The sequence below is a fragment of the Equus przewalskii genome, chromosome 5 (genome assembly GCF_037783145.1).
Source record: "Equus przewalskii isolate Varuska chromosome 5, EquPr2, whole genome shotgun sequence".
In the NCBI taxonomy this organism is placed as follows: Eukaryota; Metazoa; Chordata; class Mammalia; order Perissodactyla; family Equidae; genus Equus; species Equus przewalskii.
This window is the reverse complement of record NC_091835.1, coordinates 68,724,091-68,741,597: the sequence shown is the minus strand read 5'-3', so window position 1 is coordinate 68,741,597 and position 17,507 is coordinate 68,724,091. Positions and strand designations below refer to the sequence as shown.

The window sequence follows — 17,507 nt, the reverse complement described above, 5'->3', positions numbered from 1 at the left end:
TGTGGGTGTGTCAGGTGGGATGGGGCGAGTACCTTTGCCTGTCCCAGGGCTGATGGCATGTTTCCTTGATATTCTTGAGGGATTAGGGGCTGAGTCTCTTTGAGTCATATATTCATATTTCTGGGGCCCCCACAGCAGTGAAATCCGGTGATCTTTTTGTTCCAGGTTCCCCATTATATTCACCCTAATTGGGCTGGAAAGGAAAGCAATTTCCTGGCACTTAAGGAGGTGCTTTCTAGTTCAAGCATCCCGTTTGAATCAAGGATAACTTGGAGTCCCCTCAAGAGCACCTTGCTTCTAATCTATACTAGAAAAATGTCAGGGGGCTGCTAACAGAGAGGAAGAAGGGAAGGCCTGAGTGTATTAATCCCCTGAAAAGCGCTAACTGCCCAGAATTCTAGGTGCACTGATTTGATTGCGCTGTAGTATGTGTTAACCTTATCTGATCTCTGAAAGATGAGAGCTGAAGATATGTGTGTGGAAGGGCAAGGGGAAGAGGTCGAAGTCTCCACACCAATCCGAAGTCTGTTAGCTGTTGCAGATCTAGGGAGATAACAGGGAGGGAGGAAGTCTAATATTGGTCCTCCAAGAAAAAGAAAGTTGCAGAAATGGAATGAATCTCTGACTAGCTGGTATTCTAACTACTTGTTTCTCTTCCAGTCTCTCACAAGTGGGCTTTATTACTATTATATCATGGAATTGGCCTTCTATTGGTCTCTTATGTTTTCTCAGTTTACAGACATTAAAAGAAAGGTAAGGACATCGGTTCCCTCAACTCCCTAACTTATCGCATCCTCCTTTCTAGCAGCTACATTACTGCCATTTGTGAGGGCTTCTCTGCCCTGATAGGATCACAAAAGAGGGAGAAAGGAGGTTTGAGGGGATTATTAGCTCTTTGTCATGTTTTCAGAAATGAGGTATATTTGAGACATTCAGAGCAGCCAGGATGAGAACAGTTAACCAGCTAAGAAGCATACCTTTTTCCTTATTTTTCTCCAAATTTCTTACATGTAGAAACCTCAGAAAACTAGTTAGAACTTAGGGATAGCAAGGCCTGACCCAGGAGAAGACCTGATTCCAGAAAAGCTGGGTCTGGCTTTTGTTTGGCATTAGAGACCCTTGTTCTCTCTGTTCTCACATCTTGGTGGCCTCACTTACTCAAAGAATGTCAACTGGAAGGGGTTTTAGATAATTTAGTTTACCCTTTTCTTGCTTTTTTGGGGGAAACAAAGATTCAGAGAAATGAATTGACTTGCCCACATAGTGACAAAGTTGGAAATGACTTAGGTTTTTTATAAGCAGACAGAAAGGACAGAATCTTCACCTTTTATTGGTGTCCACCTGACATAATGTGGTTCCAGCAGCTCTAACCCTAATCTGTCACTAACTCATGGTTATCTTTGGTGAGGAAAACCAGGATTAGCATCTGTGGGAATGGATTGAAACTAATCTGGGTTATTAGTTGTTGTGTAACCTAGAAGTTTGATACTCAGTTCAGATACCTCTCCCTCTCCTGTGGTCAGGAGACACAGGACCCCTTATTAAAATTTTATTTCGGGGCCGGCCCTGTGGTGTAGTGGTTAAGTCCGGTGTGCTCTGCTTCAGTGGCCCGGGTTTGTGGATTGGGATCCCAGGCGCAGACCTACACTTGTCAAGCCATGCTGTGGTGGTGACCCACGTATAACATAGAGGAAGAGTGGCACAGTTTTTAGCTCAGAGTGAATCTTCCTCACCAAAAATAATAATATTATTTTAACGCATCACACATATAAAAAGGTTTGTAATATATATGTAAGTTTTAAAACATACTAGAATCTATACTTGTGAACCTATCCCCAGCTCAAGAACTAGAACATACCATTGCATTTGTCTGTTTGGGGAGCACAGACTTTTCATTCTTGTTTCTCTGACCCAAATTCACCTGTCTTCTCCCATTCTCTGTCCCTCACTGGGCCGAGTATTTATTAGATGTGTCTGATAACTCCACGTATTCAGAGATTTCTCCAGGTCTAACCTGGGCATTTGAACCCAAGAAGAAATTAGAGCTTTAAATCAAAGTAGGTTGTGTTTGCAGTAAGATGGATTATTTAGCATTTCTCTGAAACTTTTTGGAAGAGTTTAGCTTTGCCCCTCCACAAACCTCTCCTTTCTCTTAGCTCCCTTTGGTTGAAATTTCCTTTCTCAAAGTAGGAGACTCTTCGAATCTCAGGGATATCTAAGGCTTGTATGTCTGACTGCCACCTGGGAAATTATTCCTAAGTGTCAGCTCAGCATCCATGCTCTACATATTCTGCAACTATCAGAGAAAATTGGTCTTTCCTGTGCTTTGAGCTATATTAATGTAGATTATGGGTCAGTCACTAATGTAAAGAGTTTGGGTTTAGCTGCTGGGGAGCGCCCTAAGGGAGAGTAGAGTCTAAGCAGAATGGAACCTCTAATGGGTGGGATAAGATCCTCAGAGAACCATGCAGGGCATTTAGTTGGATTGCATCTCTATGGCCTTGCCTTTAGCTGCCTCTTCTATTTCCGCTCCTTCCTAGGACTTCCTGATTATGTTTGTGCATCACTTGGCCACCATCGGGCTCATCACCTTCTCCTACATCAACAACATGGTTCGTGTGGGAACTCTGGTCATGTGTCTACATGATGCCTCAGACTTCCTGCTGGAGGTAAGACCCCAACCCCTCTTTCCTAATTATGCTTCTCTTTCTCTCCTTTTCTTGCTATGTGAGAACTGGCTTTCTCCCCAACTCACTTCTTATCTTCCTTTCTCCAGGCAGCCAAGCTGGCCAATTATGCCAAGTATCAGCGCCTCTGTGACACCCTTTTTGTGATTTTCGGTGCTGTTTTTGTGGCCACTCGTCTAGGAATCTATCCATTCTGGTAAGTGTTAGGGCTGTAGAGCCATGATAGGTAGGTAGCTAATAATACCTTTTGCCAGTTTAGGGAACAGATCACTAGTAACTCTATTGCCCTGCTTTTTCCATGGCCTGACCGGACCCTCTGTGGACTCTCACAGGACCTCCATTCCCATGCACAAGATTTCTAGCTGTGGCTTTCCTGATTCATCCTGAGAAAGAGTCCTCATTTTATGCCTGAGTAATTCCTTTCCCTTCTTTTGCATTAATTACAAAATTCTCAGGCTCTTCTTGCTTGTTTTCCTGCCCTGGACCCTCTTCCTTCCCCACCCTGACCAGCACACACAAACTCGCACTTCGACACTCGCTACTTTATGGTGCAAAGTGAACGACTCTGTGGGTCAGAGATTCTTCTTATTCTGACGGAATCTTCTACCGACTATCCCATATGTGCCTAAGGAGCTGAGTAATTCCTAGGATTATGATCCTGTTGCTGTCCCAATTTTGAGAAATTCTGCACATTTGAAGCGATTAATAATATGACTTACTTCACCAGTCCCTAAGATCTATATATTTTCACCTGTCCCTAAAGATAGAAAATTCTATGGGCCTGTTTCTTTATTCTTTTCTCACTGTGGATGAACATCCCTGGAACTTCAACAGATGGAAGGGATCGGGAGAAAACACACAGGGTTCTGCTTCCCAGGGAACTCAGCTTCATCCCTGCGTGCCTGGCTTTGCCTCTAGAATCTGACCGTTGGCCTCCCTGTTTTAGGGTTCTGAACACGACACTCTTTGAGAGTTGGGAGATGATCGGGCCCTATCCCTCCTGGTGGCTCTTCAATGGGCTTCTCCTGATCCTGCAGGTTCTGCACATCATCTGGTCCTACCTAATCATGCGAATTGCCTTCAAAGCCTTGATCCGAGGAAAGGTGAGGATGAAAATGACTTCTTTCTTTGGGGCTGGGTGGGAAGATAGGTATTACTCAATAGACCTTCTCTCTCTGTCTAGCCTGGTGAGCCCCGTCCATACAAGCAGACCCAGCAAAAAGCATAGGGCTCCAAAGTTTTCACCTTTTAGGTGCAAGAGGAAGGATCTGCCTTCTTCCTGTCCTTCAGGAATAACTGTCCTTAAATAATGAACAGGATTACGTTTGCAGATGGCCTCAACCATTTCCTACCCCTTTCCTCCCTACTCCAGTGAATTTCATATTTTTGTTTTTAACATGGGAGCTTTTTTTCAAAGGAAATAATATGCAGAGCTCCAAGATATAAATTGTATAAAAGCAGAGATGTTAGATTGCCTAGGAGTGGTGTGGTAGTTTATAAACCACCCCAAGATAACCACACTGTGATGTTCAAGATATGGTTTATGCAAGGGTCTAAGTACCAGCCTCACCCCACTGTTGTATGAGGCAAGGGTCCTAAGTGAGATGGATATTTAGGGTTTCAAATCCATCTTATGCCAAGAGCCCAAAGCACAAAGAAAGGTGTCATTTATGCTAAAACTCATAACTGAATTTTGTAAGCTCTGAAGCAGTCAGGCCTTGATTAGCCCAAGGGCTGGGGATTCAGCTTTCAGTAATACGGAATCCCAAGGGGAAGGGGTTCTGCTAGAGAAGATACTGACTCTAGGACAAAGGGATGGGCTGTTACTCGGGCATATATGATCTCTGTGTCACTGTTCCTTATGGCTGCAGTTGGTTTCAGAACTTGCTCAGTGTGCGTGTGCATCTTGCTGTAGCTACTGGACATCTCTCTTCTCCCTTGCTTTTCTTTCCTGACCAGGTGACCTATCCAGGAAGGATTAAACCCAGACTCTGTACTCTCCACTCTTTTCTCACCTCCTTCCTTTTTTCTATGGCTGGTGGGAGCTGGACAGTTTCATCTCTTGCATGTAAGTGTACCTGTGCTCCTAGTGTTCAGTGAAGCATGTCTGTCTGAACGTATTGCTCTTCCTTCCTGTTTCCCTTTCTGTTCCCCTGTGTTGTCTCAGAACACACGCTCTCTCCTGGCTTTGTGGTGCCGTTGTTGACTAGAGCTCAAGTTGCCAGATTCTTTTTCCTAAATTGGGGCAAGAGTAGAGTTTACTCTTTTGTGGTTTTTTGGGGGGTTTTTTTGTGAGGAAGATTGGCCCTGAGGTAACATCTGTTGCCAATCTTCCTCTCTTTTTTTTTTCGCTCTCCCAAAAGCCCCAGTACATAGTTGTATATCCTAGTTGTAGGTCATTCTAGTTCTTCTATGTGGGATGCCACCACAGCACAGCTTGATGAGTGATGTGTAGGTCTGTGCCCAGGCTCCAAACTGGTGAACCCCGGGCTGCCGAAGTGGAACACGTGAAGCACTTGGCCACAGGGCTAGCCCCAGAGTTACTCTTTATTTTCCTTTCTGTTTTACTTTCCTTTTTTATTATCGTTTTCCCCCTTTTTGAGCCTCCCTGCTTCAAATCTAGACATACTCTGCCCTCTGGTGGAAATTTCCTAAAGATCAAGTAAGTAAGTTAGTTGTCTGGGTTCAGAGGTCACCAGCTATAGAATCTTACAGTAACCAAAGCAAGTGCCCCACTCCTTGGCAACAGCAGTTGTAGTTTTGTCTCTTTTTCACCCCTTCTCTCTTTCACCTTTTTTTAAAAAAGACATTTATTATCCTTCAGTTCTGGAGGTCAGAAGTCTGACACAGGTCTCACTGGATTTTTCTCCTTTACTTTTATGGTCCATGGTAGAGAATTTGAAATAGTTTGCTTGATATGCAGGGTAGTTTAGATTGGAAGACACAGCTCTAATCCAAACTCTTCATTTGAAAATACAGAACGAAAAATCTGAGGTTAAGAGATAAAGATTCACAGATAGTAGCATGATTAGGGCTGGGATTCTTTTCTCACTGACTGCCAATCCGCTTTTCTTTTCACCATCTGTTTCTCGAGGATGCTGAAGTTGCACAAGAGAAGTGATCTTGCTACTGGGAAAAGGGAGAAGTTCGGAGAAATGATGTCATAGCGTGCTGATAGTTGAGCCCAGGAAGGGTAGAACTACTGAAAAAGGCCCAGTTATGGATCAGCTTTGGCAATAAAGCAAAACTTAAGATAACCAATATGAACTGCAGTGGCCGCAGCCACTAGCAGATAGAAGCAGTGATGACAGCCATCTGGATTGTGTGTTGGCTTTTTCCGTTCTTTGAGGTGGAAGAGGGAAACGGGTGTCTGGAGTTTCCCTCAAATCTAAACCTCAGTGAAGGATTTCAGCTCTCTTAGGCTGCTCCTGAAAGATACACCCCTCTACCAGAGCAAATTCTTATTCCATGAAGAACAGAATCAGAGAGGAGGAGAGAGAAACCCAGAAAGCAGACAAAGGATATTCACCACAGTAGCCATGGTCCAGATAATGTTTTGAGTCAGGTGCCACCAGAAAGTAGGCCAGATTGGGAATAGTACCCAAAGATGGGCTCTGTGGGCTTAGTCTGTCTTATGATTCCAGAAAACTTCCGTCCTCACCTTTTCTGCCTTTGGTGCATCCCACCCAGGTATCTAAGGATGATCGCAGCGATGTGGAGAGCAGCTCAGAGGAAGAAGATGTGACCACCAGCACAAAAAGCCCCCGTGGCGGTAACTCCAGCAATGGTGCCAATCGAGTGAATGGTCACATGGGAGGCAGCTACTGGGCTGAAGAGTGAGGCGCTTGGTGTGGGGACTTCAGCACACATGGACTTGTAGGCCCACTGGCAGCCTACTTCTCTTGGGCCTCTCCTCATCTACCCTCCTGTGACTACAGGGTCTGCAGGGCACTAAAGAGAATCAAAGAAGCATATATTTTCACTTTTAAAAAAATTTTTGCCATTTTGTATTTAATAGCCTCCAGGTTCTTTCAGTAATGTTATTTGCTCTGTGTGTGTGTTTGTGTGTATGTGTGTGCATGTGCATTTGTGCATGTGCATGAGTTTCATTGCCTGGGTTGGGGCACAATTCTGGACTGGGGCCACTAGGCCTTGCCTGGTCCCCTTTGAACTCACCTCAATTCCAGATTTGGCTGCATCTTGAATTATGCTGGCTCCAGACTGTCCCCTTCCTTGCTGCCCATGGCTCTGGCCATCTGAATTAGAGCAGCCAAGTTCAGCTCGAAATTCTGCACGGTTCCTTCAGAGCTGGAATATTTCGCGTGAAGTTGTATAGAAACAGACAAGCATGGATGGGTGGCCAGGATTGCTGTGGTCCCTAGCTGGATCCACCTCCTACCCTGCTCTTTACTCAATGGTACGCGGGGAGTTGGGGGTGGGAGAGGGTGAGCTGAGGGCTATAGGAGGACAACGGCCACTGGGTGAGCTGTTAACGGTTTGTACTGTTGTTTACTATTCTGTGATTAAAAGTGCTTCAACCCTCCTTTGCTGTCTCAGCCTCTTTAGTGACTCTATCCCCAATTTCCTGAATCCAGAAGCTAATTAAGAATTTTTTCACGTCTGATTCTAAAGGCCCCTGCACACCAAATTTTTCCTTTCTGTGCATGCTGGGAAGAGAGTACCTACATTTTAGGGCTTTAAGTTTTAAGGAAAAATAAACACTTATGGTGGTCATAAGAAAAAATACTGAGCAGATAGATAAAAGCATGTATATTGCCAAAACCAACAGAGGCTCTGGTTGAAGAGCTAAGACACCTTTAATTAGATGCCTCTATTTCCCATATTACTGAATACAGAGACTGCCAGTTCCCATTTTAAGACTGCGATAAGTGAGTCTGAGCAGATGTTTTCTCTTAATTCTATTTTCTCTTTTTAGCCCATGGAGAAACAGTCTTCCTAATCCAGATTTTTCTCTAGTTGAGATCTTGGCAAAATTACCAATAGTGGTATTCATCTCTCAGAACAGTTTTCCAGTTAATGAATATTCAGATTATCAAAATATTTCCAAATGCTCTTGTGTACATTAAGACATATGGAATGCTTCATTGTCAGGGAGATGGATGAAAATGGAAAGAAGTAGGTTATTGTTCTAAGAATCAGATACTCACTTGATGTTCATTAACATTATTGGGATATTGACCCTACTAAACTTACCTTACTGAGTGTCTGGATTTTAAAAAGACTTACTATGGGGCATGGGAAAATTAAGTTCTAAAAATTTTATCCTGTTAGTTGGTCAGAGATAGTCAGGAAGACTAAAAGACTAAGGTCTTACATTCAGTTCCTCATCTTGCCATATTGTTGAATAGACTAGTAATTGTGAAATATGAATGAAAATGCTTTTGAAATTCAGACAAGATATATATTTTGCCTTTTGAAATTTGAACATTTGCTTTGTAAATACAATCTGGATTAGTTGGCCCAGTTAATCTGACGAAAGATGCAACCAAGTGGTATAATAATAAAAACAGTAATAGCTAAGACATAGCTCTTTATTACATGCCAGGCACTATATTAAGCACTTTACATGTGATAAAAATGAAGCAGAAAGAGGTTAACGTGCCTAAGGTCAAACAGCTAGTAAAGAGTCAAAAACAGTGTCTATTCTTAACCACTATACTATACCCACTTCCCAAGATTTCATAATAATGAAGAATAGATATTGAAGAAGCATTTAGCCAGAGGCATAGATTGGTTAGTTTCCCTTGGATGAGTGAATTGAGATTAGGGTCAGTTACAGGAACAGGGTCCTGTTTTGAGAAGGAACTGTATGCATACAATTGGAGTGAGGGGTGAGAGAGAGGCTGCTAGGTGGTTTGAATTACAGAACTGGAAGATAATAGTGTTACTGGGGCAGCAAGACTGTCAGAGGCCAGTTGTATAGGTGGCTTGGGAAGGTTTCATGCCTGATAAGAAGGACCCAAATCAGTGGAGAGCAGGTTAGATGCAGACTCCCAGCATCACTACCAGAGAACTAGGAATATTTGTAAGAGAATTCTATTCTATTCTCTGTTGAATATAAAAGGGTTTTAACTTTATTGAAAAAATAACGTTTGTATAGTGCTTTCCCCCTTAGAAAATGATTTCGTATACATCAAAAAAAGTGAACTTCAAAACACTTATGTAAAAGTAGGAGTTATTATCCCCATTCCATAAATGAGTGTTCTGATTGTCTATCACTAAGTAACTAACCACCCTAAAATACACTGGCTTAAAAGAACAATTTATTATTGCTCATGGTTTGATTGATTGACTGCTCAATTGGAGACAGCTCATGGGGCTGCAGGCACATGGCAGCTGGGAATGGAGTCATTTGAAGACTCGACTGGACTGGATGTCTAAGATGATTTGCTAGCTGGGCTAGAAGTTAATGCCGGCTGTTCCCTAGGAACTCACTCAGGGCTATCAACTAAAGTACCTGCCCATGACCCCTCCATGTGTCTTGGGCTCTGCACAAGTGGTTGTGTTCCAAGAGGCAAGAAGCATATTAGTTGCTTGGCCATTTAAAAATGTCATCTGCAACTGGCACACATCACTTCCACTGTATTCTATTGATCAAAGTAGTCACAGGGACCACTTAGATTCAAGGGGGTGGTGAGATAGAGGCTCTGCCTCTTGATGAGGGAGTGGCAAGGTCACTGCAGAAGAGAATGTGGAATGGAAGATAGAGTTGCATTCATCTTTGAAAAATTCAGTCTGTCTCAATGAAGAAACTGAGTCTCTGAAGTTCTTTAAAAAACACAAACACTTTAGATTGTCCATCATGTATCATGAGTTTTCATAGTGTCACAATCCTAAAAAAGTAATCATAGGAGTTTAGTTAGTGGGTGATAGTATGCTGATTTTAAACCAAGTTCTTCAGACTTTAGACCCAGTGTTCCTGCAGGGAGGTATTTTCAGTTCAATAACACATTTATTAAGTGCCTACTTTATGATCAGCACGATGACAGAAACTCGGGACAGAAAGACGAGCAAGATCTGCTTTCTACCCTCAAAGAGTTCATCCCCCAATAACGAATAAAGAAAGATAATACAATGCGGTAATCCATTCTAGATTGTTCTTGGCAAGGGGGGAGGAAAGTTGAAAGTAGAACTGGGCCATTAAAGATGAGTAGAGTTTTTGCCAAGAAAAGAGGAATGGAAAGATACTATGTTTAGAAGAGAGGTGAGAGTAAATGAAAGATCAGTTCTGGCTTAATGCAGACTAAAAACCTGAGACAAACATCTAGAAATGGTGGATTAAGGTTTTTTGTTTTGGTTTTTTTTTTTTTAATGCACAGTTGAGCTTCCAAGAAAGGGACACAGAAGGCACAAAGAAAGGAATTGAAAACTAGAGCAGAAGGTGAAAGAGCTGATGCAATTGCTGGAGGGATCAGGAGACAGGAACTTGAGGACTTGAGTTTGAATGCTGACAGGAAACGACTGTGGGCCCCGCAGGAAGCTGGAACCCTGAGAGCAACAGCCTCAGTGAAGGACGGAGACTGAGAACTTCACCCGGTTGGCAAAAGGAGAAAGCAAGGAAGTTTGAATGTTTGGGCTTGTGGGGTCAGGAGACTGCTGAGAATTTTCCCAAATTCTGGACCCACACTTCATGTGAATTTGAGAACCTAATGCACACTTCCTGCGTGGTCTGGGAAACATCACGACCCCCCACCCCAGCCCCAGGTGAGAACTTGCGTGAAAACTGGTCCCCGATCAGGTCTGTGGGACTGCTCTGAAGACACGTGCATGACGGTGCGATGTGGGATTCTTACACCACCACCACCCCAAATAAAAAAGCTCCAAAAGATGATCTCAAACCTGCAACACATAACTAGTAAAATGCTAGTATCCGGAATACATATAATTAAAGAAACAACGAAGATAACGCAATAGCAAGAAAAGGGAGGGGGCAGGGGGCATTGCAAAGCATAGGCATCTCCTAGAGGGTAAATATGCTAATGGACAATAAACCAATAAGAAGGTGCTCAGCCTTGCTGGAAATCAATGATATGTAAGTTAAAGTGAATAGAAACCACTTCACACCAACAGAATAGGGAAATGTTGCTGGTGAGAGTGAAACTGACATAACCGCTTTGGAAAAACAACAACTAGTAAAGCTAAATATTAGTAACAATTCCTCTTTTGGAGAAACTAGCACATGGGCCCAAGAAAACATATAAGAATACTCATTGCATTGCTATTAAAAGGAAAAAATGGAAGCAACCCAATGATCTTTCACTAGAGGAATGGGATAAATTGATTTACTTATATAATTGGAATATTATATAGCAATTAAAATGAATGAATGAAGTTTTCCTGCCAATATGGCTGCATTAGTCTGAACCAATAGGAGATAGTATGTTTTTAAATGGATTTATTATATAGAATTGGTTCACATGGTTATGGAGGCTGAGAAATCCCAGGATCTGTAGTCAGCAAGCTGGAGACCAGGAGAGCTGTATAGTTCCAACCTGAGTCCAAAGGCCTGACAACCAGGAGAACTGATGGAGTAAGTTCCCGTCTGAGTCTGAAGGCAGGGGAAGACCAAATATCCCAGCTCAAAGACAGTCAAGTTTGTTGTTAGTGCCGTCCAGTCACTTCCAACTCCTAGTGACCCTGTGTACAGCAGAGTGGAACCCTGCCAATCTTTTTGTGCCATCCTCTCACCTTCTGCCCACTATCTCAGACACTGCTCTACTGTCTGATATATAAAACCCATTCATAGGGTTTTCATGGCCAATTTTTTTGGAAGACAGTCAAGTGAACAGAAGGAATTCTCTCTTACTCCACCTTCTTATTTTATTCAGACTATAAATGGATCGAATGAGGCCCAACCACAGCAGGGAGGGCAATGTGCTTTACTCAGTCTGCAGATTCAAATGTTAATCTCCTCCAGAAACACTCACTGATGCACCAGGAATACTGTTTAACCAAATATCTGGTCCCACAATGTTCCAGACAAGGTGGCACATAAAATTAACCAGCACAATGGATAAACATCAAAAACATAACATTGAATGAAAAAGGCAAGTCGCAAAAGCATATGTCCCATTTGATGCAATTAACGTTAGTTTTTTAACCCAAAAATAATATTAATGGTACTTTAGTAAAAGTGTAGAACCATACAGCAACTGAAGGATGGATGGTGTTTATCTTTGGGGAGGGAGGATGTGGGTAAGATGAGTATATTGGTATGTTTGATTTTTGGTGCTCTTCAATCAGTTTGGAATAATTCATAATTTCAATTTTTTTTAATGTAAAAACAAGTATATGGCATTTTCAGGGAATTGTAATCTGTTGGATGAAAATGGCAGGAGATGAGAATAGGAAAGTGGTTTGGGGCCAGATTGTGAAGAACCTTGACTATCACGCTGAAGAGTTACATTTTAGCCAGTAGGTCAAAGGTTTAAAGCAGCAAAATGAGTCTTCTAAAAGCAGCCGTGGAGAGGGTTATCCTACGACTTGGGAGTAGACCTTAGGTACGGGAAATGGCTTACGAAGAAGGGGATTATGAATCGGCATAGGCCAATACATAGTAAGGTTATAATCTGTACCACCTTCACCTCAGCCATCTGCACCCAGTTCTGTTTTTTCTTGTTGTTCACTAAACATCTCTGGTAGGGTAGGCCTCACTAAGAAGAGTTTAGCCACAAGCCCTAGAAGCAGATTTGGGATCTGCCTTCACTCAAATGACTGCTCTATGAAAGTCATTTAGGAAACAGTAACACTAAACTTTTTGCCAGAACATGGCTCTGCTGTCGGATGGTAATTTATTAAAAGGAATTGGCTCACATAGTTATGGAGACGTTCCTTTTTGTGGCTCTTAGTTGTCTGCCTGGCCGCTTTCCTTCACTGTCCCCTCCCTCCAATAGGGCTCCCAGAACAAGCTCTAACCCTACCAAAGCTGACCCTGACTAGCACAGGGTGGGGACAGCCATAGTGTCCCAGGCCTTGCCCCTTAGTGCTTCTCTCCTGAGTCTTTGGCCTCGGAATAGCAGAAGAGACCAGAGAAAAGAGAACTCAATCAACATGCATTATATATCTTTATGTACATGTAAACACACTGAAAATGGTCTAGAAGAGTACGCAAACGATAACCCAATTTCTGAGAAGGGCAATGGGCTGGGGGGCAAGTGATAAGGGGTACCTTTACTTATCTGTATTTTTAAATATTTTACATTGAAAATATATTCCTGTATTCCTGACCTTAAGAAGCTTACAGACTAGTAGATATGATACAAATGAATACATTTCTTTCTTTTTTTCCCTTAAAAAACTATTTTTGAAACAAGTCTGGCAAAATGTTAACAGTTAAAACCGAGGGATAGGTATAAGGGTTTTATTTCTATTCCCTCAGCTTCTGTATATGTTTGAAATTCAAAACCTATTTTTATTATAAAAGCTATATATGCTTATTGTAAAAAATGCAATTAAGGAAGTACATGGCATCTGTAAAGGCCCCAATCACTGTTAACAGCTTGGTATATGGTCTCCCAGAACCACTTATCAGATAACCACATGTATAAAAATATGTTTCTTTTAAAACCAAAATGAGATCATACCATACATGTTCTGTTGGTTTTGACTGATTAACGTTCCACTTTATGGGTATACCATTATTCATTAAGTAATTCTTTAACTTATTTAAGATTCTTTGCTATTAAACAATACTGCAGATAATATCCTTGTACAAATATGTTGAGCAGTTGTGTGAATATTTCCAAGGGCTAGAGTTCTAGCAGTGAAATAGCTAGGTCAAAGGGTGGAGACGTTTTAAATTTGGATAGAAAAAGACTGTACAAACTTGTATTGCCATTAACAAGAGAATGCCCTGTATTATTTAAATATTAAAAGTGCTATGGAAGGGGGTATGTACTAGTTGCTATGGAGCGCAAAAGGGGTTTTAAATATCATCATAGGGAATCTGACCTTGACCCAGTAGCCAGTAATACTCATCTCTATAAAGCCCAACACGTATTGCTTTTTTTTTTCATGTGAAGGCATTTAAGGACATACATTTCCTGACACCAGAGAGAAAATTATTTATTTTAAGGAATTGGCTCAGACAACTGTAGGGACTAGCAAGTCTGAAATCTGTAGAGTAGGCCAGCAGCTGGAAATTCAGGTAAGAGTTTATGTTGTAGCCTTGAGTCCAAGAATTACAGGCTGGAAACTCCGGCAGGGTTTCTATGTTACAGTCTTGATGCAGAATTCCTTCTTTGGGAACTGTCAGTCTTTGCTCTTAAGGCCTTCAACTGATTAGTTGTGGCCCATCCACATTATGGAGGATAAACTGCTTTACTCAGAGTCTACTGATTTAAACGTTAATTAATCTAAAAAATACGTTCACAGCAACACCCAAACTGGTGTTTGACCAAACAACCGGGCGCCATAGCCTAGTCAAGTTGATGCCTAAAGTTAACGTCACTTCAGCACCATAGCAAAAGTTGACCAAATGTGAATGGATTATTTCTAAACCACCTCCCTTGTATAACAAATATTTCTAACACTCCCTTTACTAGCCTTAAATGAAATTAATAGATATTTAACTTGCCTACACACATAATTTTTAAAAATCAGCATAATGCCCTAGTAGTAAGATAAAGGAGAATTTTTTTTTCTTTTCTTTTTGAGGAAGATTAGCCCTGAGCTAACATCTGCTGCCAATCCTCTTCTTTTAGCTGAGGAAGACTGGCCCTGAGCTAACATCCATGCCCATCTTCCTCTACTTTATATGTGGGACACCTACCACAGCATGGCCTGACAAACGGTGCCATGTCCGCACCCAGGATCCGAACCAGCGAACCCCGGGCAGCCAAAGCGGAATGTGCAAACTTAACCACAGTGCCACGGGGCCAGCCCCTAAAGGAGAATTTTTTTTTTTAAAGATTGGCACCTGAGCTAACATCTGTTGCCAATCTTTTTTCTTCTCCTTCTTCTCCCTGAAGCCCCCAAGCACATAGCTGTATATTGTAGTTGTGGCCCTTCTAGTTGTGGCATGTGGGATGCCAACTCAGTGTGGCCTAATGAGTGGTGCCATGTCTGCACCCAGGATCCAAACTGGTGAAATCCTGGGCCGCCGAAGCCGAGCGCGTGAACTTAACCACTCAGCCATGAGATTGGCCCCAAGGAGAATTTTTAAAAACTTTATAATAAAATGATTTCCATATATAAATATTTGGACATAGTTATGCTAGCACTCAGATGCCTGCACTTCCATACGTTCACCATGAATACAAGGGCTACAAATGCAGACTGATCCCATTGTATTAGAGGCTCAAATACGAGGGAGAAGCTCTGCCCCGAGCGGCATGCTTTTCTGAAATGGTGAATAGAAGTTCTGAATAAAACAAACTACTGCACAATCTTCTCCCCATTTATACAGCAGTTGCATGCCTAGAGAATTCAGAGTATGTTAAAACGGTGCAAAAAATACTTTGTTGATCTCTAAGAGAGAGGTTATAGGCTCAGCTAATTATAAACTGTTTTTTCACTTACTTGAATATCTGTGGGGACATTTGATAGTTGCGCAGGACTTGGGACAACTTGTTGTGCAAGACCATCCTACGCATTGCAAGCAGCCTAACATCCCTGGCTTCCACCTACCAAATCCCAGAGATGCTTTCCAATCATTGCAATAATCAAAATACCTTCATTTCTCTCGTGGGGGAGTGCCACTTCTGCTGAGAACCACTCAAGTAAATAATAGGAAGCCATCACAAGTATTTTTTTGCCCCTTAAGTTTTTCTTTGAGAAATTGAAAAAAAAAAATGCAGAAGGCCAGCCCCTGTAGCCTAATGGTTTAGTTCGGTGCGCTCCATTTTGGCAGCAGGGGTTCAGTTCCAGGGCACGGACCTACACCACTTGTCTGTTAGTGGCCATGCTGTGCAGCAGCTCACATACAAAAAGGGGAAGATTGGCAACAGATGTTAGCTCAGGGCGAATTTTCCTCAGGGAAAAAAAAAAGGCAGAAAAACATAAATACTATAAGCTCCCACATTTCCAATACCCAGAATTAACACCTCTAACATTTTGTCTTAGTTCCAATCTTATTCGTAAAAGAAACAAAAAATTAGAGATCTATGATGTTTGATGTAAGAAATATACATTTGGTCCCAGGTTCTTGGCAGAGCTTTTGAGACCCTTGGAATCTCCAGAGTGATAAGTACCTTTTCGTGTGCTAATGAGGTGACTCTTGGTAGGCACCTAGTTTCAGGATGGGGGCTGGTTGCCAGAGGAACCAGACCAAGGCATGATTAGAGGGTTGGGCTAATTGGGGATTGAGCTAATCACCACAGGCCAGTGATTTAATCAATTGTGCTTATGTAATGGAACCTCTATAAAAACCCTCAAGAATGGGGTTTGGAGAGCTTCTGGGTTGGTGAACACACTGAGGTGTTGATAGGGTAATATGCCCCATACCTTGCCCTATGCATCTCTTCCATCCGGCTGTTCTGGAGTGGCACCCTTTATGATAAACCAGTAGTAGTAAATAAAGTGTTTCCCTGAGTTTTGTGAGCCATTATATCAAATTATCAAACCTAATGAGGAGGTCATGGGAAGCGATTTGTAGCCAAGTCAGGCAGAAGTGTGGGTAACCTGGGGACCTGCTACTTGCAATTATCATCTGAAGTCGGGGGCAGTCTTGTGGGACTAAGTCCTTCACCCGTGGGGGCTGTGCTCACTCTGGGTAGCTAGTGGCAGAACTGAATTGTAGGACACCCAGTTGGTGTCCAGACAGTTGGAGATTTGGCGTGGAAAAAACTCACACACTTGGTGTCAGAAGTGTTGTGAGTAAAGGAAACAGTTTTCATTTAAGACCCCCTTAACCTCTGCCCTACTCCACCTCACCTCACCCCCAATATAACAACTGCTATTGTGAGTTTAGTGTGCCCTTTCAATCCATTGTTTATACTTTACAATAATCTATGTACCCATAAACAACACAGTATGGATAGTTTTGTATTTCCAACCTCATTTTTCCCCATGGGCTTGTGAGTATCCTCTATCATATTCAATTTCTCACATATACATTGATCTGTCTCTGAGTTTATTATTCTGGGCCATTGGTCTATTTGTCTACCCCTGCACTGAGACCATACCATTTAGAGTACTATTAGCTTTCTACTATGTCTTGATATCTGGTAGGCCCAACCCATCTTCTTTGTTCCTTTTCAAAACTGTCTCAGCTACTTGTGCTTTTAAAGATTTTTTTAGAGGAAAAGTAGTATCTTCTACAGACACCTGGCCTAGCATGGGAGGGTGAAGGGTCAGAGAAAGCTTTTTGGAAAAAAAGAGAGGTGGGGGTAGAGAGGGTGTTCTGTTTGGAGAGAAAGCACGATAGTCATGGAATTAAGAAATAGCACGTGACCATTCGGGCAGTTTATTACCAGAGCATAAAGGACGAGGTAGGAGCATAAAGTGGGTGAGGTCTTAAGGACGTCATATGCCACAGTAAGGAGTCAGGACTTGACCCTATGGGTCAGGGCTTCTTAACCTATTGTCTGTGGTTGAGGGGATCTAAAGCAGGGGAGCGTCAGAATCGAATTTGTGCCTAATAGATGTCTTGGATAGCAATGTGACAAATAAAGCTTATGAGGTCAAGATTGGAACCAAAACCAGTAAAAGGTTTCTGCAAAAGTGTAAACAAGAAATGATAAGGGTAGAACTGATTAAGTGGACATTTAAATGGTAAAAATAAGACAATTACTTGGTTGGGAGTAGGGTACAGAGAATAGTCTAATAAAACTCTCATATTTATGACTTGGATGACAGTGC

General features: G+C 42.2%; 1 protein-coding gene across 18 annotated transcripts in view; it reads left to right on the top strand.

The window, feature by feature from the left end:
• Nucleotides 1-7,230, top strand: part of CERS5 (ceramide synthase 5) — a 29,434-nt gene extending 22,204 nt beyond the window's left edge. For 12 of the 18 annotated variants that reach the window (XM_070621244.1, XM_070621258.1, XM_070621253.1 and 9 more), the window contains 5 exons: nt 661-753; nt 2,541-2,669; nt 2,777-2,883; nt 3,634-3,790; nt 6,378-7,230. In XM_070621244.1, coding sequence (XP_070477345.1) covers nt 661-753; nt 2,541-2,669; nt 2,777-2,883; nt 3,634-3,790; nt 6,378-6,527 — 636 coding nt within the window. In that variant the 3' untranslated portion in view covers nt 6,528-7,230. Of the gene's footprint in view, nt 1-660; nt 754-2,540; nt 2,670-2,776; nt 2,884-3,633; nt 3,791-4,646; nt 4,756-6,377 lie in introns of all 18 variants that reach the window. The other 6 variants (XM_070621245.1, XM_070621254.1, XM_070621261.1 and 3 more) reach the window with 1 other exon arrangement.
• The last annotated feature ends 10,277 nt before the right edge of the window (nt 7,231-17,507 follow it).